Here is a 25111-nt window from a genome sequence, read left to right as displayed (position 1 = left end):
AATTGCTGCAGTGTGAACTGGATATCTTTTAGGACTAGTACTAAGCTACGTTAGGACTTTAGAACTAGTCCTAAGTTCTTTGTGAAATAGACCTCGGGGGTGGATTTCACAAAGATAGTCCAAACTTAGGACTAGTCCTAGGCAATGCTAAGAGATAGGACTGGTCCTAAGTTAGGACCAGTAACTCATCCTAACTTAGGACTAGTCCTAGGCAATGCTAAGAGATATGACCAGTCCTAAGTTAGGACCAGTAACTCATCCTAACTTAGGACTGGTCCTATCTCATAGCATTGCCTAGGACCAGTCCTAAGTTAGGACCAGTAACTTATCCTAACTTAGGACTAGTCCTAGGCAATGCTAAGAGATAGGACCAGTCCTAAGTTAGGACCAGTAACTCATCCTAACTTAGGACTAGTCCTAGGCAATGCTAAGAGATAGGACTGGTCCTAAGTTAGGACCAGTAGGACCAGTAACTCATCCTAACTTAGGACTAGTCCTAGACAATGCTAAAAGATAGGACTGGTCCTAAGTTAGGACCAGTAACTCAACTTAGGACTGGTCCTATCTCTTAGCATTGCCTAGGACTAGTCCTAAGTTAGGACTACCTTTGTGAAATCAACCCCAGGAGAGGTATCTGAACAGTTGGTTGTGAATTAATTTGCTTTATTGTTCATTAAAACCTGGTGTTCGTTGTCGGGAACGGGGGGGGACATTGGGCCATTGAAGGTGTGGGGGAGCAACGGAGAGCTGTTGATAATAAATAACACATTGTGAGAAACAACTCACTCTGAAGTATTACACATAGCTGTTGAGAAAGAGGTAATTTGGTATTTAAAAAATTCAGCTTAGGCCTTTTATTATGCATATGAAAGCACACAAAGTAATGCAACAAGTGTAGTATTTCGTCCATAATTCACTTGCAACTTCGATGACCAATTGAGTCAAACTTTTCACAAGTTTGTTATTTGATTCATATGGTGGGATACACTAGAGTTAAAATATACTGGTCTTTGACACACTGTACCATTGGTGTCCAGTGCCTTCAAGACTTGGCTTTGGGATCTTAGAAAGGCCTACTTGTGGGCGTAATGAATAAGAACGACGTTAGTGTTTGGCTTGGACATGCAAGGGCAAGGCCCATCCCATTGAGTAACTTCAGACTGGTGCATCAATTATGCTTTTATGATTTGGACGTCTATAATTACACGGGAAATGGTATACCTACATCAATCATATAAGACCCGTAGACTTGTTTAAGCCCACAGATTGCTTTCAAAATGAGTCAAGTCCACGCTCAGCGTTATACTTTTCAAGGACACAGCGGTGCCTATCCGCATTAGTAGAACCCGTTGAGGCCACTGTCTGCGTAGGGCCCAAAGACGCCAGCCCGTAATAGGTAACCAGTGAGCTAGCGAGCGCTCGCCTCGGACCCCCGGGAATCCAGTGCTATTGACCCCGACACAAGTTCCCTTTACCCTGGTTGGGCTCCAGACTTCCACGGCCACGATTAAAGGATTTGTGCTAACCCTCCAGTTTTCCAGAAGGGGTGGGTGAGGTGCTATAAAAAATATGAAGTGACATAATTTAGAGGGGTTTTTATACAATCACCCTTTTTTTTTAGGGAATGGTCTAGGCAAATGGGAGACTGGTTCCTAACAAGGGGGTCTTGGTCATTTGTCTATGGCCACACTGCGAGGGAAAGTGTTTATGATCTTATGTAACCAGTTGTGATGTGGCAAAAATTAACAGTTTCGCAGGTTTTTTTTCCAGTTGTACTTCCATATTAATTTGAAATAAGGATACAATAATGTTATTCCGATTAGTGTGAAAATGACGCCCTGGGATAGTGTAGACACCTGACTGTCCCTCTTTCGCATGAAACTATTTTAATCGGTTTCACAGCTAATAATAATGCACCTTTAATGTTTGGGAAATCTTGAAATATGTCATTGGTAAGAGACGAGAAGGGAGTGAGAGTATAATCCCAGACTGGTCTCTTATACCCCTGGATGGGCGCAACATGTGCGGTCTCCAAATTCCAACCAGAAAGAAAAAAAAACAGACTTGTGGAACGATTGCGAGGTCACGCCGTTCGTTTTTTTGATATTATGTGATAATAAAACAGGTACTTCTCAGACCCACACGATGGGGATTTTAGTGTTTAAAGATTGGTGGGAGTTGACTAGCTACATGTCTGATTTTTTTCTTTTTTTCTTATGTGAGTGATAACCGGGTGTTCATATACGGGCTAATGGAATTAAGGAGTCCCGCCGCTGGATTCTCCAGATTTAGGTCATTGTACTGGAGCTTTCAGTTCAGTCGCCAATTTCCAGTGGCGATTTCTTATTACACATCCGAAGAAGATTCCGTCTTAAATTTCTCGCACCAAGAGACATTTTTCTTTTTTAGCAATTTTTATTTTATTTAACTTAACGGTTTTGGTGTTTAAAAGTAATTAGTTCGCTGTGCAACTCATGCTGGGTCGCATTTTGTCCACCGTGTCAAATTCAGAACGGAGAGGCAAGAAAACGGTGTCGGGTGGAAGTGGGAATGTGGAAGTAGAGAACCAAAGTTACGATTTGGTGGAAGTGGGAATATGAAAGTAGAGAACTTAACTTACGATTTGGTTGGAAGTGGGAATATGAAAGTAGAGAATTTAACTTACGATTTGGTGGAAGTGGGAATATGAAAGTAGAGAACTTAACTTACGATTTGATGGAAGTGGGAATATAAAAATAGATAACTGAATTTACGATTTGGCCAAATCCATGAAAGCTGAACCATTTCCCCAAAGAAGGCAACAACGTCTTCCGATATGTATTGATTTAAAAAAAAAGTGTTCTATTTGAAAGAGCTTATAAAAATGACAACTTCACAGTTATTTAAAATGATTTTGGGGGTTGAACAAGGAATTGACTAAAGTGGGATTCGAACTAACGACCTCCGGATTAACGTGCCGGCGCTCTACCAACTTAGCTATCTATAGCCCTACATTGACGGTGTCCCTATTTAAAACATTACAATAAAAGAAACAGACTTAACACTCTAAGTGTAAAGAAACTTCCTAAGATTTCAAATTCTGCCCACATCTGAGATACTCATTTACAACAAATTAGTAGCCTACGTGCAGTCTGAGACAACGGCACTGAACTGATTACAAAATGTGTAGGCCTCCGGTCTTTAACATGATATCCCTACACCATTTTGCAGTGGATAAGACTTATCTACTGCACTGTGTTCAAATTTGAACAATGTCATTCAAACTTATTTAATACATTTTCTACATTAAAACTATTATTAACAAATTATTTTATTTAATCATAAGAAAAGGGACGAGGTATATTGCGGTGTATAACCATATAGTAAGGAATCTCTGCCCTTACTCTGTGGTATATAAGAAACTCCACAAACTGCAAATACATATGTTAAACTTCACACACAACTTAACAATTATTACTTTCTTATAATATGAGATCGTTTTCTTATATGAAACTGTAAACGGAACTGCTCTGACTTGAACTAATTAAATTATACCCCAAAGTAAATTGTTATGTGAAGGAAGGGCAGGGTGCACTGACACATAACTCGCTACTATACTTGAAGCCCCAGTTCCAGTTCACCAAGCGTTCTAATATAGGCCATACCCCACGGCACTGGTGGACCATCAAGTCCCTGGATCCCATCAAAAATCCCCAAACTTTATTCTTCTGACGGCCAAGCCCCCATCGGAACCATAATCTCCCTTCGTTTTTTTCTTTCTGTTCTTTCTGTCATACCCGTTCAGAGGGGGGTTACCTAGTCCAGTTAGAGACACCGACTCCTTTACCTAGTTTCCAGCGGCGGCTGCCCCGCCTGTTCCAGACATTTTACCCGCGGGTTTCTAGGGGACTTAGTGGGACAATTGTCCCCACTTGCCGTCTGGGTTTTAGAAGTTTGATAGCTTTAACTCATGGTACCCCTGTCATTTATAAGTAGCCGGAAAACATTTTTTTTTTTTTACAAATGCAGGGTGAGTGGTCGCCTTGTTGAAATGTCACAAGATGATGTTCGTCGGTTGTGAAGAAGTTCCCGCCAATTTATTTTTAGCAAATTAAATCTGACATGGTTGTAGTTTATATGTGATTTGCTTGGCCCATAAATGTCTCTTTCTCTCTTGGGGTCCCTTTTTTATTTATATTTTGGATCTTGAACACCTTACCGAAGTGATTTTAATAACTTGACCTAATTTATGTTTAATGAGACAAAACAAATCTAAAACTAACTGCCAAACCCTTTGTGCTTACGACTTGGAGTTTTTCTTCCTGTAACCACCAAATGTATGTATACTTCATAAAGGAACTGGCACAAAATTCTGTACGAATTTCTCACCGGACATTTCGTTTTCAGTTAACATTATGCCGCGCCATCTTGTCTTTCCAGCATTATACAACGCGAGGACACAACACCACGTGCAAGGGGGGGGGGGGTCCTGCTTGGACATCTTTGTCCGATTCCTTGTCTAAAATAACATGTTTAAACCCGATCTTAAAAAGGAGCCAGACTATTTTTTTATTTATTGTTTTTTAAACGGGGGCTTTACACATCATTAAAATGTAAATCCGTATAATGGCGACTTGGTCTGATACCCAATAGACAAGAGTCGTAAAGGCCTTAATCTCTGACCAGTGTCCTGAATTGAATTAAAAACTGTCCTGCAAAATTAGCCTGGCTTCAGGAAGACTAATTTGGCAAATTAGCCATTACTCTTATCAAAGAAGATCTTTGTATTCAAAATGTTGAAAACTAAAACTCATCAGACAATTTAGGGAAATGCAGATAAGAGCCACACCCTCCAGTGTCTGCAAAACAACAACAAAAACAAAGACTCATGACTAATAACAAAAGGACAGTCACCTCTTTCCCAGGGGACCGATGCATCTTGTCACAACATTGATCCCAATCAGGCTTATTAACAATCCGTGAAAACCGCTCGGTAAAAGTAGGTTAACCTGCGCCCAATGTCATACGGAGCTGCTTAAGCACAACAAGCAGCTAAGCACAGCATAACTATGCTATACCAGAACAGGGTTACCAGCCAAATTACAATGTCACATGTACAATTTGCAACTGGTATCCTGCTCATGTCTGCTAAGCTTAAACTTATAAAGCAATATTTTCTGCTTAAGCAACTCTTTGAAATTGGGCCCAGTTCGTGACTGCTTTGTGCTAGATTGTACTCGAAAGTTTTTTTTCAAAAAAAAAATCTGTTTTCCTTTTTTTTAATTTAGGAAAACTTCCAGACTGGTTAGAAGGGAGTCTCATCCGGAATGGCCCTGGATTATTTGAGGTAGGAGAAACTTCCTACAAACACTGGTTCGATGGTCTGTCGCTCCTCCATCGTTTCAGCTTCGAGAAGGGCCGCGTTACGTACCACAACCGATTCCTCCGAAGTGACGCCTACACCAAAGCCAAGAAGTACAACAAAATAATCTACGGGGAGTTTGGCACGGTCGGGATACCAGACCCCTGTAAGAACATTCTGGAGAGGTTCGCCAGTCATTTCGTTCCCATTAGTACTACGGATAACAACTTGATCAACTTCTATAAAATTGGGGACGAGGTTTATACTTCGACGGAGACGAACACACCCATTCAGATCAACGTTAAAGATCTCAGCACAGGCCCAAAGGTAAGTTCCAAGTATATATAACATACCTTTATCACGGTGCAGCCATCTTAAATTTCTCCCATTGATATCAATGTCACCAAACCGAGGCTGGAAGAACAAGACAGTCTGGTTCCTATAAGTACCTACAATAATAAATATATTTATAGTTACTCTTATTCCACACACCATGCAAAGCTTAAAACGCCATTTAGCCTGATTATTAGCATTCATTATCGTTATTCGATACAAGGAACATGACCAAAGATGGAGGCAGCATGAATAAAGGCCTATTGTAGGCATTTTAGTCAAAGCCCATGTTATTACTGATGAAAGTATTTTGGTCATATCAAAGAGAAAGGACCTTTCCAAACACACTGCGTTAGTTTTTATATTGATTTGTTCTTCTTCTTGTCAACACACAGATTGATATGTTTCGCGCCTTTTGGACGATGACAGCAACTGCGCATGGGCAAGTCGACCACGACGGCTATACGTATAACATAGGAACATCTTACTTCACCGGGTGCAACTACAATATCATTAAGTTCAATCATAAATGTAAAGGTAATGGTAACAGTTTGGATTGTGATTTTATTTAAAGCCATTGTACCCTTTCGGTAAACAGCATTGTCCAAGGCCCACACTTCGTGTATCACAACTTCTATATCAAACAAGAGCTGTTTCGCTGCGCTTCGCTACGAAACAGCTAATAACAAACCTGTGAAAATTTAGGCTCAATCGGTCATCGGAATCGGGAGAAAATAACGGGGAAACCCACCCTTGTATCCGCACGTTTCGCCGTGTCATGACGTGTTTAAAATAAATCCGTAATTCTCGATATATCAACAATTGATATTGTTTTACTGTTTTCTCAAAAAGTTTGTTTGTTTGTTTGTTTTATTTCCATTTGTACAACAAAAAATACAACAATGATGATTTCAAGTATATAAATACTGTTATAAATTTAAATTAAGTAAAGCATTTCATGGAATAATATTTCAAGAGAAGTCTTTCACCACTACCTTCTGTAAACCCTGTAAGTTATTTGTAAAATCTGAGAACTTTTATTGATTTTTTTCTGCACCGAAAGGGTCCAATGGCTTTAACATACCCAACGTAAGAATGTTTACTACACACTTCAGAAACATGACAAAATAGCTGATAAGATGTTGAAATATAAGGCAAACATTTAGAGAGATATCAGTTTGTTTACAAAAAGTCAAGAGCCCTGTCGTCTATTGTTAGACGGTCTAAAAATAGAACCAGTGGTGTAAAGTTCCATAATTGCACACAATCTAAACAAATAAGCGGCCAAATTCCTTTGTTTGGTTGTCTAAAAATAGATTCATGGGTATAACGTTCCAATATTGTACACAATCTGCACAAACAAACAAGTTGCTATAATCAACCAGATTGGTCCAAAGTCAGAGTCAAACAATATTACGAGATTGTCTATCAATATGTGTGCTCAATATCTCAATATACAAACAAATAATCTTGACAAACTGCCAGCCTACCCTGGATGCAATGTTGTTTTCTTTGCAACAAAGTTGGCACTGTCGTAGTGCTTTTCAATGGGAGATGTGTTTTTTCTTCTAAATCGATTCAGAAAAGAAAATGCTTAAAACATATTCGGAACATTTTAATGGATGGCAATGTTATTCTAACGCGTCAGGGGTAAAGAATATTCAAGTTCTATACTACAGACAAAAATTGCAGCCTGGACACCATTCCGTTTTCTATTTTACATTATTCATGACATCTCTTTGACAAATCCCTTCCCACTCATCACAGAGGACCCAACCCAAGAAGCAAAGATCATCTGCACCATTCCAGCCCGTTACAAGACCCGGCCGTCCTACTACCACAGTTTCGGCATGACCGAGAACTACTTCGTCTTCCTAGAACAGACCCTCTTCATCAGCGTTCCCAAGCTTGCCACGTCTACCATCCTCCAGATACCCGTCTGCGAGTGCCTACAGTACGACCCAAACGACACCTCCCTCTTCCACGTCATCAAGAAGACAACTGGTGAGGTGCTCCCCATCAAGTTCGCGGCCGGACCGCTCTTTGGGATGCACACGATAAACTCGTACGAGCAAGACGGACAGATCGTCTTCGATATCTGTTGCTTTCCTGATGACTCGCTGATCAAGAAGTTCTACCTCGAGTACCTGAGAAATGGCGATGCGAACGGCAAGAGAAATTTCCCCAGAGCCGAGGTCCGCAGATACGTCTTACCTTTAAACATTGACCTGGTAAGTCCGGGAAGAGCGTATATTTGATAGAAAAATAAAACCTAAAATGATGTAGTTTTCGAGAAAGAAGTAATTTTCAACGAATTTGATTTCGAGACCTCAGATTCAAAATATTAGGTCTCGTAATCAAGCATCTGAAAGTACACAACTTCGTATGACAAGGGTGTTTGATATTTCATTATTATCTCGCAACTTCGACGACCAATTGAGCTCAAACTTTCACAGGTCTGTTATTTTATGATGTTGAGATACACCAAGTGAGAAGACTGGTCTTAGACAATTACCAAAAGTGTTCAGTGTCTTTAATACCGTTAAGTGGTTTGGATGATTAAGAAAGTCTAAGCCGGGGTATAGCAAAGTTTGATGGTGGCTATTGTATGGCTCAAATTATTCGTTTACAGTCAACACCGCCAGGTCGATGAACCCTTAAACAGTGTCTAGAGCCAAGACTCTGACACAATGACGAAAGTCTACAACTTGATGGTTACAAGGAGCCACACTTTTTTCAAATAAATCTAAAGTTTTCAGAGAATATTTTCTAGATGGTTGATTATTTATTTTGTTAACAGAATAAAACCTCCCGCGGTGTCAATTTAGTAACACTTCCGGACACTTCAGCCACTGCAGTACTTCACGACGATGGTGTAGTTTTCCTCACCCACGATATATTTTCACCAATAGGTAAGTTGTATTGCTTTTCAATTCAGTTCAATTCAAAAATGGTTTATTAAAGCAGGTATCACAGTTAAAAACTGAAGTGCACATGCAAACAGCAAGTATGTTAAAAAATACATTTACAGGAATAAACAATAAGAAGAAAAACAACATAATTATTAATATTGAATATACATTGCTGAACATTTTCAAAGGTATAACACTGGGTTTTTTTAAGGGAAACTCCTAATAAACATTGTCTAAACAACATGGTGTACAACAAAACCACAACATCAGTTAAGTGGTTCCGTTTTGGTGAAAGCAACGACAACGGATGTTTGTGTTGACCCAATTCCTGACGTCATCATCACAATATTTTTTAAGCGAAGTGTGGAGCCGAGAACAAAAGAGATCCACACAATGTAGGGACTTGGGAAAACTATGTGGACTTACACAATGTCCTCACAGTGTTTCTTTACAGTGTTTTTTTCTTAAGTGCACATCAAATGAATGTCCACAGAGTGTTTCTTTACACAGAGTATATGTTACACAGAGTGTATGTAACACATAGTGTATGTTACACATAGTGTATGTTGCACTGAGATGTGTGTTACAATGGGCGTGTAGGCCTATGCATCACACCAATGATTCCAACATGAATATTTCTCTTCCCGATTTACAGTATTTCTCTTAAGTGCACATCAAATGAATGTCCACAGAGTGTATGTTAAACAGAGTGTATGTTACACACAGTGTATGTTACACAGTTGCACTGCGATGCGTGTTACAATGGGCGTGTAGGCATATGCATCACACCAATGATTCCAACATAAATATTTCTCTTCCCGATTTAGTGTTTTTCTTTAGTGCACATTAAATGAATGTCCACAGAGTGTGTATGTCACACAGAGTGTGCTACACAGAGTGTATGTTACACTGAGATGTGGGTTACAATGGGCGCGCGTGTATGCATCACACCAATAACTCAAACATAAATATTTCTCTTCCCGAGTTATGCTTTATAAAATCAATGACCTTTCAGATCGACCGTAATCTTCTTGAGACAACGTAATTGTTCTTGAGATGACTTTTGGCCCAAACTGCTTGCAGTCTTAATAATTGCAACCTAATCATATTATGGGACAATTCCGCTGGTTTCACTTTCATTTTTTATATTTTCCTCCTGTAGGATTTGACATGCCAAACATAAATCAGAGAGTTAACGGGCGTGCGTATAGATACGTGTACGGCAACTGCAATAAAGCTCTAGGAGAATTTGTTAATACCGTAAGTTTGTTCATTTTCTTCTTCACTTCAATAAGAGCACCGAATTCAAGCTCTGGTGCTTCTGTTCATCAGAGTGTGGGTTCGAATCCCGGTCGTGACACTTGTGTCTCTCAGCAAGTCACTTAACTATATTTGCGTCTCTTCACCCAGGGGTAAATGGGTACCTGTGAGGGCAGAGGTGGTTCTTGTGATTGATTCAGCCGAGTAGCGCATATTAATGTTGCACAGGCTGCATACTCCCCACCAGGGAGTTGAGATGGTTTAAGGAGTGGTTTAAGGCCCAGTGACCAGGGGTAATAATGTGAATGTGAAAAGCGCTACATAAAAACGGGTTATTATTATTATTATTATTATTCAAATTTCCTTATCAACAAATTTGTGTTGGCGTTTAATTAAGTTCCAGATTCTTTAATTATTTGTTTGAAAAGACTAGCAGTTAATTGAGTGGTTAATTATTGCGGTTAATTGGTTCAATATGTGGAACAATTGAACTGGGGTCTTTTTTCAGACTGCTTATTATATAAACCCCAACTAAAATGACCGCTGGTCTAAACACAAAAAAATGTTACACTGGAATTTAAAATTGACATTCATTTTTGGAGATTAAACCTTCAATTGCTGGTTGTACCTGTAAGTTTACTATTATTTCTTAGCTTATTCCTATCATTTACACCATGCAAAGCTTCAAACATCACATCACTTCGATTGTTTTTTAATCACCACCAGTATTTCACAAGAATATATGATCCGAAAAAAATGTTCAGTTTATCCTGAACCTTCTTTGTATTCGATTTATTAACCTATCTCTCTGTATACAAATTTTATCACTCAATGCGCTTAGATACATTTAATGTATCTAAGCGCATTGAGTGACTTGCGTGCGCAACAAAAGACTTCGATAATATCAATTATATTGTTTACCAAAGATTGCCTAACAAAGATCCCCAAAATGAGTGATAACATCAGGTCTTAAGTTCTCATTTCGTTTCTTATTTCTTCAGATTGTTAAGACGGACATCAAAACGAGAACATGCGAAGTGTGGCATGAGGATTACTGCTACCCGTCCGAGCCGGTCTTCGTCGAAGCCCCGGGGGCCGTGAAAGAAGATGACGGTAAGAATTGGTTTCGTTCAACTTGAAAAAAAAAACTTTTGCGGTCTTCTTAAAAATGTCCGATAGTTAACTCTTCAAAACTGAAACTAAAAATCAACAGTCTTGTGCTTGAGGAGATTTGTCGTCATTTGAAACGTATTCTAGCAAGGGAATGACATAAAACATTCTGTAGAGGGTTCTTTTCGTCACCATTGTTTGGTTCAATTGAGTCAACATTTCACAACGTAGTTCCGATGTTCACTTTACCAATCCTCGTGAATTATTTTCTATTTCGTTAATAAACAACAAGGGAAACTGACTGATGGGTACATTTTTTTTTAAATGATTTTGGGCTGAACCGTTACACATTTCTTTATAAGTAAAAGCTTATTAATTGTCACTGCCTCTTCTTCTGTCAATAAATTTGAAAACATTAGTATAGCACACCGAATAATATTTAAAATGGGGTGATTTTTGTGTTGTTCTTTTATAGGTGTTATTCTGTCAAGTGTTCTCAATTCGAAAACGGGCAGAGCATTTTTACTTGTTCTCAACGCTTCGGACTTAAAGGAACTCTCCCGAGCTGAAATTCCTGCTGATGTAGAGTGTGGTTTAACATTTCATGGTCAGTTTGTTCAATGATGGATATCGCCTTTAAAAGGCAACGTTCGTTGACGATCATTGAGGATGACGATCATTGAGAACTGTTCCGTGGAGATCACTTCGAAGGAACTGTTCATCGAAGCTCCTCTTGAAAGAACTTGATATTGTACTGCGTCACCTGAAGTAGACCCCATTTGGGATTGGGTTCTCATTCTCAATTCGGGCTCAGGTTTGCAGACCGTTCACCGAAGCTCCTCTTGAAAGAACTTGATCTAGTCGGTCTAGTGCGTCACCTGAAGTAGACCCCATTTGGGATTGGGTTCTCATTCTCAATTCGGGCTCAGGTTTGCAGACCGTTCATCGAAGCTCCTTTTGAAAGAACTTGATCTTGTACTGCGTCACCTGAATAGACCCCATTTGCGATTGGGCTCCCATTCTCACTTCGGGTTCAGGTTTGCAGACCGTTCACGGCGGAATCTGACGTAGATTCGTACTTCGTCACTAGACCAAACTAGAAAAGGCGAGGTTTGGAGCAGCACGAGATGTAGCATTGCGGCTGCGCACGATGTCCAGACGGCACATGATCAACACAGATTGAAGTGTTGAGAGTAGTATAGATCTAATCCCAAAGAAAGAACAAAAAATAGAACTACTTCTATTCCAGCAGCAGCCACATGTGCGATTGTTACAAATTCACCTTCCTCCCAAGATCTTTTGCAGAATGGAACGAACTACCACAAGATATTCGCGAAGCACCAAAACTATTTGTATTTTTAAGAATAAACTTCAAGCTATGGACATAACATCATCAGGGGGGGCCCAACGTAAATCTTGCTGCTCAGTCATCCTGCACGTGTACATCCCGCTATGTGGAGATTATGCGGTAATGGGAGACTTTTCGGATGCTTGGTGGCAGCAGACTTACCATGTTAAATCTATTGTTCTCGGTCATGTGCGCACGCTCAGAACTACGTAAACAATGGACATTTACCTGGCAAGTCTGCTGCCACCTAGCGTCCCAAAGTCTCCCATTAATCGGAAACAGAACCACCCAGATATACTTGACCATCCCACGTATTCACTAAAACTGCTGCATCCAACTTGGGTTCACTTACACCAAACTCAACCATAGAGAGAGACTCTATTGTTCAATATTCAGCACTATATACACAACTTGCCAAATTACAGAGTTGCTGAATTTGTATGAACTGAAATTAATGAAAGCAACATGTCAATGTATTCTTAATGCAACTACGTCTTGACTTTTCAGCGATTATTTAAAGGAACACGTTGCCTTGGATCGGTCGAGTTGGTCTTTGAAAAGCATTTGTAACTGTTTTTTTATAGAATGCATATGGGGAGAAAGATGTTGTAAAAGTAGAATACAATGATCCACACAAACATGCCTCGAAATTGCGTGGTTTTCCTTTTACCTCGTCGACTAACACGTCGGCCATTTATGGGGGTCAAAATTTTGACCCCCATAAATGGCCGACCATGTTAGTTCGCACAGTAGAAGGAAAACCACGCAATTTCGAGGCAAACTTGTGTGGATCATTGTATTCTACTTTTAAAACATCTTTCCAACCATATGCATTTTATAAAAAACGGTTACAAACGCTTTTGTTTTGACCAACTCGTCCGATCCAAGGCAACGTGTTCCTTTAAGAGGTACACTTGTCGGTTGCAATGTGCTTACAGGTATACACTATTGGCATTGCGTATTATTTACTGAATTCACTTCTAAAAGGTTTGCCTATTAAAACAAAAATAATGTTTGGTAATTTGCCATGTAGTTATTATTAAATTAATAATACAGCGAAACCACATGTGCCTTAATTAACAACAGGATGGACGTTTATTATTTTGTACTCCACAACTTTAAAATGAATTGTAACAATGTGTGAATCTAAACTATTATAATATCACAAGTGCCAACATAACTGGTAAAGTGATACTTATTTCTATTACCTACAACCTGTAATATAAACCAAGTGCAATATTAATTGGTAATGAATTATTATTTTAAATACCACTGCCGAAATAGAACAGTCGAAATTGTACGTAAATAAAAATGTGTTTTAAATAAGTTATTTTAATAGCGAAGGTATAATAGCGAACGAGTATAGAAAAATTGAGCAGGGTACCAGTATGTGTTGTGCTCACCTATCTTGTGACGTCACGGTTCATTGCAGGGCAGAGACAATCGGGAGATAACAATTTATAAGAATATAATAATGGAGATTGTTATCTCGCTCTTAGGCACCAGTCTATATTACAAATTGTCACCTCACTTCTTGGTTTTTATGTAACTTTAAACATTGAACCTATATGATGACCTTACAGATACTATTTCGATACAAAACCACAAATTCGTCAAGAAACTGCTGCCATTACGAAACAGTGACCAATATTGACACTATGTTTTATCCTTTTGTGTGAAGTGCATAGTACTAAAAACCTTTGTGTTTGAAACACAAAAAGAATATGTTTATGTTATATAATTAGTATGCGTTATAAGGGGTAAAGGTGTGTACGAGTGTTCATACTTTCAGGGTTTCTATATTATTGCGAAACATTTCTTTGAAAAACAAAAAAGGGTTGCCTGTTTCAAAGGTCGTTTCCGAAACTATACGGTTTTAGCTTGGGCTTTGGCTCTGTCGGTATTTAGAAAACGTGCGTTTTCCTTACGGGGATTCAATCCGCATGGCCCAAGCCCGAGCCCTATAGGCCCTGGTTTAGAAAATGCCCAAAGAGTCTCTAAACAAAATATCGCATTGTGGTCACTCATCTTTACCTTGTTCCCTGTATGCTATCACAATTAAGCGTTCCCATAAATCAGGGCACCTGACCATTTTTACAGTCTGCCTCGACTTGGGTTTGCAAGATTGACAAGATGGCGTCCGAATGTTTCAAACGGATTGAACATTCTTTTATAGGAAGTTAACATTGAACTAAACCTCGTGCTACAAATATTTATTTGAATTTTTGTTTGCATGTTTCTGTGAGGTTTCTCGCTTTCCATGTGACTGAACCACCTTTTGTCAAAAACAAAAAAAAGGGTCTCAATATTTTACAAATTGTTTTTCAACTGCTTTTAAGAAAAGGATGAAAACAATGACCCGAGCTCTTTTGTCTTCCCGAAAAATGTTCACCCGAAACTGTGAAGGATGCTGCGTGTTAAGTTTGTTATTTATATAAGCTGTTTACTTGTATTATTTGTACCGCTAATGCTGCCTATAGATTATAATACATTGCCGTATAACCTTATAGTTATGTTTTAGATCAGACATAATGCTGCATACACCATGTTAATTAGGTATTGGTTTATGAATATGCATTTTTTATGCGACTTTATTTTGACTGAAATGACACTATTGTACGCACGGGCTTATTTATTTGTTGGAGCGTTACGGTAGAACAGGTTATCGTCCAATAATTAATACATTGATGTATATTTTGTTGGTGACGAATTTGTGATACACCCTATCACAGTAACGTCTCCAAAATCTGAGCTATTTTGGAAAGAACGCGGTTTGAGTGAAGCCTTATACCTTTTGTGTTCGCCTTATTGGGATTAATGGTTATGGATAAGGAAACATTAAATCTACCTCAGAACCACATTATTCATCTAACTAATGATGTTATAAGAAATGCGAAATAAAAAACGATATAATTATATTTATGGAAAATCTTTTCCGCAAAGTGAATTTTCAGAAAAATGTTTAGTCCATTGTTCGATCACTTAAAAAGTGTGTTGATCCCGGAACGTGCCGCGTTTATCACAAACAAGGCTTTACCTGTTTACAGACACCAGGGGGCCAATTTCATAGAGCTGCTTTTTTAAAGCAGAAAATATTGCTTAAGACTTATCTGCTTAGAAGAAATGAGCAGTATACCAGTCAGAAATTGTACATGTGACATGGCAGTTTAGCTGGTAGTCTTATTCTGGTGAGCACATTTTTTGTGTACTTAGCTACTTGTTGTGCTTAACTATTAAATTGGGCCCTGGACGTTTAAGCAGAAATGAGCAGGATACCCCAATCAGAAATTGTACATGTGACATAGCAGTTTAGATGGTAATCTTTTTCTAGCACTTTTTTGTTGTGCTTAGCTACTTGTTGTGCTTAAGCAGCTCTATGAAATTGGGTCCTGTCCTTGTGTTGTACCAGCCATACCAGTCCCCCCCTCCCCCCCCCCCCCCCCCCCATCATTTGTGGCGTGTCATGACCGAGCGGTTGTAAGAGCACCGGATTCAAGCTCTGGTGTTTGATCAGCAGAGTGTGGATTCGAAACCCGGTCGTGACACTTGCTACATCAAATTGGGGAGGTATTGCTTTCTGCTCTACCGGCCAGGCTTCGGACTGATGATACCCAAGCCTACATCCGTATGGACTGTAAAAGGGGTTACCCTGTTTCAGCCCTATGAGTAGGCGGCAACGGCCTCTTGACAAAAATAAGTAGCCCACACCTTGAAGTGGCCTTCAGGCCTTGTGTGTCTGGCAACTTGCATAAAAAAAGAAAAACACAATACACCAAGTTGTATCTGGTACACGTTGTGTAAGACGTCACCGATTGTCTTACGCGTTGACAATCAATAGTTCTGATTGATCGTACATTGTTGTTTTTTTGTCAATTCATGACAGTAATGAGTCGGTGCACAGGTCAAGTACATTGAGTAAATAAAACTTATCAATTTACATCTGATAGATATCTTAATAATACAGTACGCTGTACGCTGTGATTAGGATTCTGGCAAATGTTCCTATTACGAAATACAACGATGGTACTAGGTGACTTTTTTGGGAGGGTGGGTTGTGTTTGTTATTATAGTGTGTGGTCCCCCCCCCCCCCCCATGTAAGTTGCCTATCTCATTAATCAGTGAACGGGCTTTGTGGGATGTCAAGTTGAGGGGCGAAGTTGGACATAATTAAAGTCATTCTCCTAAAACCATCTGTGCACCGAGCAGAGTGTACTGCTCGAAACGTCGAGACCAAACTGGCTTTTTTTCGGAGCCAACTCTTCCACACAAGAAATTTACACATGGTTGTACCCACAAGTTTACTATTTATTTATAGTTTCTTCACATAGTTATTGCAATTAAACGTGGAAACCGGTAAGGAATTCCAAACTGGGCCAACTGCTTGAGACGGAACATGTGAGAATATACCTTCTTTTTGGAGGGCAGCATTGGTGTGGTTAGTGTCATTGAAAACGTGCCGTGCAACCAAAGTTGTGGTTTGATGCAGAGCTGATGTGGCAGGGGTAATTTTAAAGCACATTTGTTGAATGGTGTTAAAGGGAATGGTTCATCAGCTCAGAAGTTTAAGTCCATTTCAGCCACTCGAAATTCAATTCACACCAGGCCGAACATTATCACATGTCGGGGGGGACACACACAATGAATTCAGAGGGGGATCAACCAAGTTGTTTTTGGAGTAGTTTTTAATGGGGTTTTTAAATGCTGTACGATGGAAAACAAATGTTTATATGTTTTCCTATGATGATCAAATAAATTTAATTGTATTATTGACTAAAGTTGTGCCCAATGACCAACCAAAACCGTCGAGTTTGGTGTGCAAAGTGAAGGTTTTCCATACGGTGAAGTCACCTTTCAAGAGCTTCTCAGAATAGTGGACACTATTGGTAATTACTCAACATAATTATGAGCATAAAACCTTTCTTGGTGACGAGTAATGGGGAGAGGTTGATGGTATAAAACATTGTGAGAAACGGCTCCCTCTGAAGGGCCATAGTTTTCGAGAAAGAAGTAATTTTCCACGAATTTGATTTCGAGACCTCAAGGTTGGAACTTGAGGTCTCGAAATCAACCATCTAAACGCACACAACTTCAGGTGACAAGGGTGTTGTTTTCTTTCATTATTATCTCGCAACTTCGACGACCAATTGAGTTCAAATTTTCACAGGTTTGTTTGTTTATGCATATGTTGAGATACACCAAGTGAGAAGACTGGTCTTTGTCAATTACCAATAGTGCCCAGTGCCTTTAATTGATAGAAGAAAATCAATGCATTTCACATTTTAACATGACATTAGTTAATAGCTCTGCACCTTGACATCTCTCAACCATTATCTATAATAATTATATCAGATAGTTTGTTAATCAGATTTTGTTGTTATTATTATGATATTGCGACGAGATTAATTAATAACGGTATTTATAACAATGTTCATCTCAATTGGATATATTTATTCTGAAATATCACACACCACTGCCTTTTAAATATATTTTATTGATGTTTATGGAAAAAATTAATCGGTAGCTATGATATATCATTGATAGAAATCGAATATGTTGCATTTTTATTGTTTGTTGCTCTATGATTGACGACTCAATAAATATGCAAATTGCTTTAATTTGAATGACAAAAGATGCGAATTTAAATTGTATTTATACGTTATTTCTGACGATGTGGTTTACATAACTGAATAAAAATATTAGAAACTGAACAACCGAGCTGTGTAAATTGTTTAGTGTCGAATGGTTAGACTTAAAGGAACACGTTGCCTTGGATCGGTCGAGTTGGTCTTTGAAAAGCGTTTGTAACCGTTTGTTATCAAATGCATATGGTTAGAAAGATGTTGTAAAAGTAGAATGCAATGATCCACACAAACATGCCTCGAAAATGCACTGTTTTCCTTTTACCTTGTAGACTAACGCGGTCGGCCATTTAAGGGAGTCAAACGGTTACAAACGCTTTTTTATAGACCAACTCGTCCGATCCAAGGTTCCTTTAACATAAAAATGTATTGACTTTGTGGATGATTCTTTGACCAATGGCACACAATATAACAAGGGTTTCAACTAGAACTGAAAAGAAAGTGAACATCACGAAATGTTTCGTTGCAAAAGTTTTGTATTGGGAAATTTGGACTCAATGGGTCGTTTAGGTTGCTAGTTAGAGAATCGTGAAAAAACACCCTAGTAAGTTGCACAAATTGTGTGCTTTCAGATGCTTATAAATAAGGCATCAGGCCTGAAGTCTTTGAAATATATTTGAGTGGCAAGATACCTCTTTCTCAAAAACTGTGTTACTTCAGAGGAGGCCGTTACTCATAGTGTTTTATAATATCAACAGCTCTCCATTGCTCGTTACCAAGTGAGTTTTTGTTGTAAATATTCTTTTGAGTAATTACCCAAAGTTTCCGGTGCCTTTAAGGAATGAAAACGTGGGTTGGTGGGTGGGTGGGTGGGTGGGTGGGTGGGATTATGTTGGTGGGGGCGCATACCATTCCAGATGGGTGGTGCCCCCCCCCCCCCCTCCCAAGTGCTCGCAAACTCTAATAACACACTCTTATTATAGAAGTAGTCCACCCCCACTCCACCCCCGGGAAATAAACCTCTCAAGAACTCCAGGAGGGGTTTACACGATGCCACATTAGTTGTTGTGTTTGCTGCAGTGATTTGACAGTATCCCTTAATGCCATTCGATTGTTTAAGCTTCAGGAATTCCGTATTCTTCTTTCTTGATCTACTTTTTAGACCCAAATATAGAGCAAACTTTAACCCTATGATGAAAAGAAACAAGTGCGATGCACCCCGTCATTTTTACCCCCGGATAGAAAACCACAACATTTTGTTTATAAAATTACCAAATAAACTGTTTAATGGAAAGACTCCGCCGACCGAATTCGGTACCCACGGCGTAGGTTTATGGTGACCTAGTTTAACGAAATTGGTTTTACCCACCCACCCAAAATTTCGATTTTTAAAAATTGAATGGCTCCACGATATAATCTAGCAGTAATCTATACAAAAAATGGCCCTTCTGTCTGGAATGAACTGTATTTGTTGGTAAGATTTAAAATTTTGCATGGTGCTGGTGCTATATCAAACAGAACTGAAAGCCAATGATCTATTACATCGAAACTGATGAAGAATCTGTGCTTACGGAATACACCGCCCCTGTTTTAGTACACCTAGTTTCAAAAAATACTTTTGAGTGGAGAGTGTGAGAACTAATTCCCCACATTCAAGACCTACCAACCGAAATCACTAGACATTGACTACAATTTATATTGTATAAGCAGCGCGATGAAATAGGGGCCCTCGTTAAGTTAATACATGATTTGTCTGTTCGGCAACCCACGTGTCAAAGGTCAAGTTCGAGACGTCGGAGGGCGGGGCCCTTGGTACCCATTAAGTCTCCAAGGTTGTGGGATGTGTAAATCTTACACGGTGGCAGATGGCAGGCTTCTGGAGGTCTGCAATTGTCATACATCAGCCGTTTATTACGACGTAGACTTGCAACAAGGCGTTGTCGACAGAGCAACAGGGCAAAGAGCTGCTAAAGAAGAAAATGTTGCTTAACCAACATCTGCTAAGCAGAAGTGGGCAGGATACCAGTCACATATTGTACATATGACATGGTATTATGGTTGGTAACCCTGTTCTGGTAAGCATAATTGTGTTGTGCTTACGTTGATATTCAGAACAAATACTCTTAAAACCTTATTCTGTAATTTGGTTATGTCTTAGCTTCTTTTTATGCTTAAGCAGCTCTATGAAATTGGGCCTTCTTGAATGCGTACCCACCCGAAGACATTGGGACGTAGCCAACCCCATCAATAAAGTTAATGCCCAAAAGTGTGGTTTGCTAATCCACTTATCATTCTCTTAAAGGCAGTGGACACTATTGGTAATTGCTCAAAATAATTATCGTCATAAAATCTTTCTTGATTACGAGTAATGGGGAGAGGTTGATATAGTATAAAACATTGTGAGAAACAGCTCCCTCTGAAGTGACGTAGTTTTCGAGAAAGAAGTAATTTTCCACGAATTTGATTTCGAGACCTCAAGTTTAGAATTTGAGGTCTCGAAATCAAGCATCAGAAAGCGCACAACTTCGTGTGACAAGGGTGTTTTTTCTCTCATTATTATCTCGCAACTTCGACGACCAATTGAGCTCAAATTTTCACAGGTTTGTTATGTTTTGCATATATTGAGATACACCAAGTGAGAAGACTGGTCTTTGACAATTACCAATAGTGTCCACTGCCTTTAAGACCTTGTAAACCTTTTAAATACTCGAAACATGAATACAGCCGTCTTGAGTGAGGCAGTGTTCCTCCTAAAGGCACTGCACACTATTGGTAATTGTCAAAGACCAGTACTTTCACTTGGTGTATCCCAAACATATGCATTATATAACAAAGCTATGAAAATTTGGACCCAATTTTGTCATCAATTTGCAAGAGAATGAAAAAAAGAAAATACACCTTTGTTGAATTACTTTGTGCGCTTTCAGATGCATAATAAAAGGCTTCAGGTCTGAAATCGTTTAATATTTGAGTGAGAAATTACCTCTTTCTCCAAGCAAAACTACGTTACTTCAGAGGGAGCCACACGTCCTGAAGCAAGACACTTAACCTTCGTCCTTCGGATGTGACGTAGAGCCGTTGGTTCCGTGTGTTGTGTAACGCACGTAAAAGAACCCAGTGCACTTTTATCGAAAAGCGAACACAGCACATTGTAAACCATTCCATTGTGCTATGTAGAAGGGGTAGGTCTCATCATTCCAATATAGTCCCACATGCAGGAAATACTGTCTGTTAAAGCTATTGGACACTTTCGGTAAACAGTATTGTCCAAAGGCCCACACTTCGTGTATCACAACTTATATATAAAATAACAAACCTGTGAAAATTTAGGCTCAATCGGTCATCGGAGTCGGGAGGAAATAACGGGAAAACCCACCCTTGTTTCCGCACGTTTCGCCCTGTCATGACATGTGTTTAAAATAAATCCGTAATTCTTGCTATCAAGTATCAAGAATTGATATTGTTTTAATGTTTTCTCAAAAGGTAAAGCATTTCATGGAATAATATTTCGAGAGAAGTCTTTCACCATTACCTTCTGTAAACCCTTTAAGTTATTTGTAAATCTGTAAACTTTTTTTTGTTTTCTGTTCCGAAAGTGTATAGTGGCTTCAAAGCGCCTTTATGTGCCCTATAGAAGCCACTATTATACTCCAACCCTATGTATAACATGAATTCTCGATTCCTTTCGACAACAAGTTGTTTCCAAAATATGACAACATCTTCGACTAAACCTAGGCATGAACGTCTGTCAATCGAAGGAACCTGCAAGCTCCCTCCAAAGTACAACCACATTCCCAGAGGGCCAGATGTTAAGGAAGTTTCTAACTCTCAAGGTGAAGGTTTTTGTTATCCAGCCAAGTTTATCGCTTTGAGCCTTTCGCGTCATCTAAAGGGACTGTACACTATTATAAGCATATAAACCTTAAGTAATGGGGAGAGGTTGATAGTCAAAAGAATTGTGCGAGAAACAGCTCCCTCTGAAGTAATGTAGTTTTCGAGAAAGAAGTAATTTCTCACTAAAATATTTGAATTTGATTTCGAGACCTCGGAATTCGATTTTGAGGACTCGAAATCAAGCATGAAAGCACACAACTTCGTGTGACAAGGGTGTTTTTTATTCCAATATTATCACGCAACTTCGATGACCAACTGAGCTCAAATTTTCACAGGTTTGTTATTTTATGCATATGTTGAGGTACACCAAGTGAAAAGACTGGTCTTTGACAGTTACCAAAAGTGTCCAGTGTCTTTAAGCGTCATTTAAGCCACAACCATGTCCCAACGCTGGTCAATCCCACACGTGAAACTGAATGGAATGAATGTCCTGGTATACTAAAACACGCAGCCTCTGAGCCCAGCTCTTTCCTGAAGATAAGAGAGCATATTGATCGAAACGTCGAGGCGTTGCTAAGCGACGCACTATGCTGTCATAGTCACACCTCTCTTTAGTAAACTATGCTGATCTTTTTACATTTCAATTTGCATGAATGGTTTTATTTACTACTCTTAAATAAGATGGTTTTGACCCTAAATACTGTTTATTTTGAGTCAGTTTTAATCGTCTAACTTCAAGGTGTTCCGTGTTTTTGTTTGAAGTGAATTTGTGTCATGTAAGTATAGAGTATGCAGTTAGTGAATAATATGTAGTGATGTAGGGAGACCTTGTCTTTGTCGGAAAGGAACAAATAAACCATCCAATAATTAGCAGTTAAAAAATTAAAACAATATTTTTTTTTTTTAAATGTATTCAGTTTGGGGTTACCCATATCAATATTCTTATCCCCGATGCAAATGTCCATCTATTTATTACATCCAAAATAGTTTACAAAACGAAACTATTCATACGAAAACATTATTCAACATTATCCCTACAAACAAAATGCCAAGCGTTTCCTGAAGATTTTACACCACGGCAAACCCTCCAAGACGAGGTTGCCATCCTACCCGTCGGCTTATGGTCCCAAGGGGGCGCTGTTTGTACTGATGAAGGAGGAAATCATCAAACCAGAGCTCTATAGTCTGCTCGTATTTTGGTGATGTCCACAGAGACCAGCTCTGCAACCTTGAGGAAAATATTGGACTTGGTAATTTAGTTCGTCTGAACGAAACACCAGAGATTTTACCCACGTCGCTGGCCCACCAACGAGAAACATTCTTTCACTCACCGATTTTGTTGCACGAAATTTGCTTTTTCACATGGGATTTGAGAGAGTGCAGAGCGTAACGTATAGAGCGATTGAGCCGTCAAATTTCTTTCGTCAATTGAATTAGACCTACACATTTTTTCATGTACGAATGTTTTAAAGGAATACAGTATTGGTATATTGAAGCCAGCATTTCTTTTCATATAGAGCCCTTAAAGGCAGTGGACACTATTGGTAATTACTCAAAATAATTATTGGCATAAAACCTTTCTTGGTGACGAGTAATAGGGAGAGGTTGATAGTATAAAACATTGTGAGAAACGGCTCCCTCTGAAGTGCCATAGTTTTCGAGAAAGAAGTAATTTTCCACGAATTTGATTTCGAGACCTCAGATTTAGAACTTGAGGTCCAGGCCTGTTGAGGTCTCGAAATCAACCATCTAAACGCACACAATTCGTGTGACAAGGGTTATTTTTCTTTTCATTATTATCTCGCAACTTCGATGACCGATTGAGCTCAAATTTTCACAGGTTTGTTATTTTATGCATATGTTGAGATACACCAACTGTGAAGGCTAGTCTTTGACACTTACCAATAGTGTTCACTGCCTTTAAAGTATGCATAGTCTGTAATAGAACAATATAATTAGTCCTAAAGTGAAAGTTCATTAGTTAAATATTCTCGGGAAATGTTTACTATTCAAACGTTTCATATCGTTATTTTTTGGAGATTCACTATTGCTTGATTCGGTTGCTGCGATTGAGATAAGCTTAGCTAACATAACAACTAGGAGGAAAATGTACGGCGGTGCACATGATTAAACACTATGACATTTACAAGTTTACACCTAAAGTGTTGCCTAATATCTAACATGGTTTCAGGTAGTATTTTATTTGACAATTGTATACATTTAATATGTCAATGTAGAACTTCACCCTGAGACTTCCCCCCAAAAAGTGTCAAAATGAAATGAGATTCAAACCTAACAAAAAGGCATCACTGACCACGACCAATATGCCATATCAAGAAACAGCAAACGAGGAATTGTTGACAATCACCCAAAAAACAAACAAGTTGACAACATCACCAAGTACTAAGTATTTTATTTGACTAAGCTGTTAACATTGTACACACCCTCTAGAAACCTTCGTTCTAATAAGAAAAAAGTTGTTTGTTATTCCACCAGTGATGACCAAATCATATGGTGAACGCAGCTTCACTCACACTGCCTCAACCTTATGGAACAATCTCCCGGAACACATAAAAAACATTGACTCCATTGTTAAGTTTAAGGATTGCTTTAAAGACGCACTTATTTAACATTTAATTCATCCATTTTTTTTGTTACCCAGTACATCTTGTCGTTGTATTCTGTTGTGTTTTCTCAAGAGCGCTTAGGGACATATTTGATTTCTATGTGTTATGCGCTGTATAAGAATAGTAAATTATTATAATTATTAACTCGAGCATCCCGCAGAAAACCATTGGGAGGGAATTTAGTTAGAAATTCTCGTACCTTTTGATGTCCCCAAGATCTTGTCCTCAAGATCTTGTCCTATCTTTGTAGAACTCCTCATCGTCAGAAAAACCAATACCACACACTCCAAAGAAACCTTCAACTTCATGGATAAGCCGCAGAATCTTCAATAACACTTGGTGAAACGATCTTCAGCCAAGACAAAAAGAACATTTTTAAGACTAAAGTTATGGAACTGCAACAAAGTCTGACCCAAGTTCACTTCGCTGATCTCATTAAATTAAGTGTGAACATTAGAATTAAAGACAACTGGACATTTTTGCTGGCATGAACATTATTTAAACATTATTTAAACCATCATTGACCCTTGAGAAAAAAAACTGCCATATCCGACCGCGAGTTTTTTAAGTGATTGAATTTTTTATGTTGGACTATATTTCTTTCTTTTTCCATCTTGGGCTACCAGCCAAACCGTTGAGTATTGACCTTTAAATAAAAAAAAAATGGACATGATCATCGCACACCTAACCCTAGTCTTGTTCCAGGACGTCAAGTGCAAGACGTTTCCATTAGACCAAGATCAACCCACATCATAAATTGCAGCCA

The 25111-nt window shown here is 38.9% G+C and overlaps 2 protein-coding genes across 2 annotated transcripts in view; one reads left to right on the top strand and one right to left on the bottom strand.

Annotated features, from left to right (window-relative positions):
- The window catches only part of LOC139950867 (retinoid isomerohydrolase-like), a 33852-nt gene extending 18145 nt beyond the window's left edge, over window positions 1–15707 (top strand). Inside the window, exons 2-8 of the mRNA XM_071949703.1 lie at window positions 5268–5668; window positions 6070–6211; window positions 7442–7905; window positions 8475–8586; window positions 9749–9846; window positions 10848–10959; window positions 11432–15707. Coding sequence (XP_071805804.1) covers window positions 5268–5668; window positions 6070–6211; window positions 7442–7905; window positions 8475–8586; window positions 9749–9846; window positions 10848–10959; window positions 11432–11580 — 1478 coding nt within the window. The 3' untranslated portion in view covers window positions 11581–15707. The remainder of the gene's footprint in view (window positions 1–5267; window positions 5669–6069; window positions 6212–7441; window positions 7906–8474; window positions 8587–9748; window positions 9847–10847; window positions 10960–11431) is intronic.
- LOC139950866 (uncharacterized) overlaps window positions 1–25111 on the bottom strand; it is a 76518-nt gene that overhangs the window by 50003 nt on the left and 1404 nt on the right. Inside the window, exons 2-3 of the mRNA XM_071949701.1 lie at window positions 24545–24694; window positions 5695–5790 (exon numbers count right to left, since the gene is read on the bottom strand). The gene's annotated coding sequence lies outside the window, so the exon portion shown is untranslated. The remainder of the gene's footprint in view (window positions 1–5694; window positions 5791–24544; window positions 24695–25111) is intronic.

The sequence above is a fragment of the Asterias amurensis genome, chromosome 18, assembly GCF_032118995.1.
Source record: "Asterias amurensis chromosome 18, ASM3211899v1".
Classification (NCBI taxonomy): Eukaryota; Metazoa; Echinodermata; class Asteroidea; order Forcipulatida; family Asteriidae; genus Asterias; species Asterias amurensis.
Note: the sequence above shows the minus strand (reverse complement) of the source record. Positions and strands in the feature narration are given on the sequence as shown.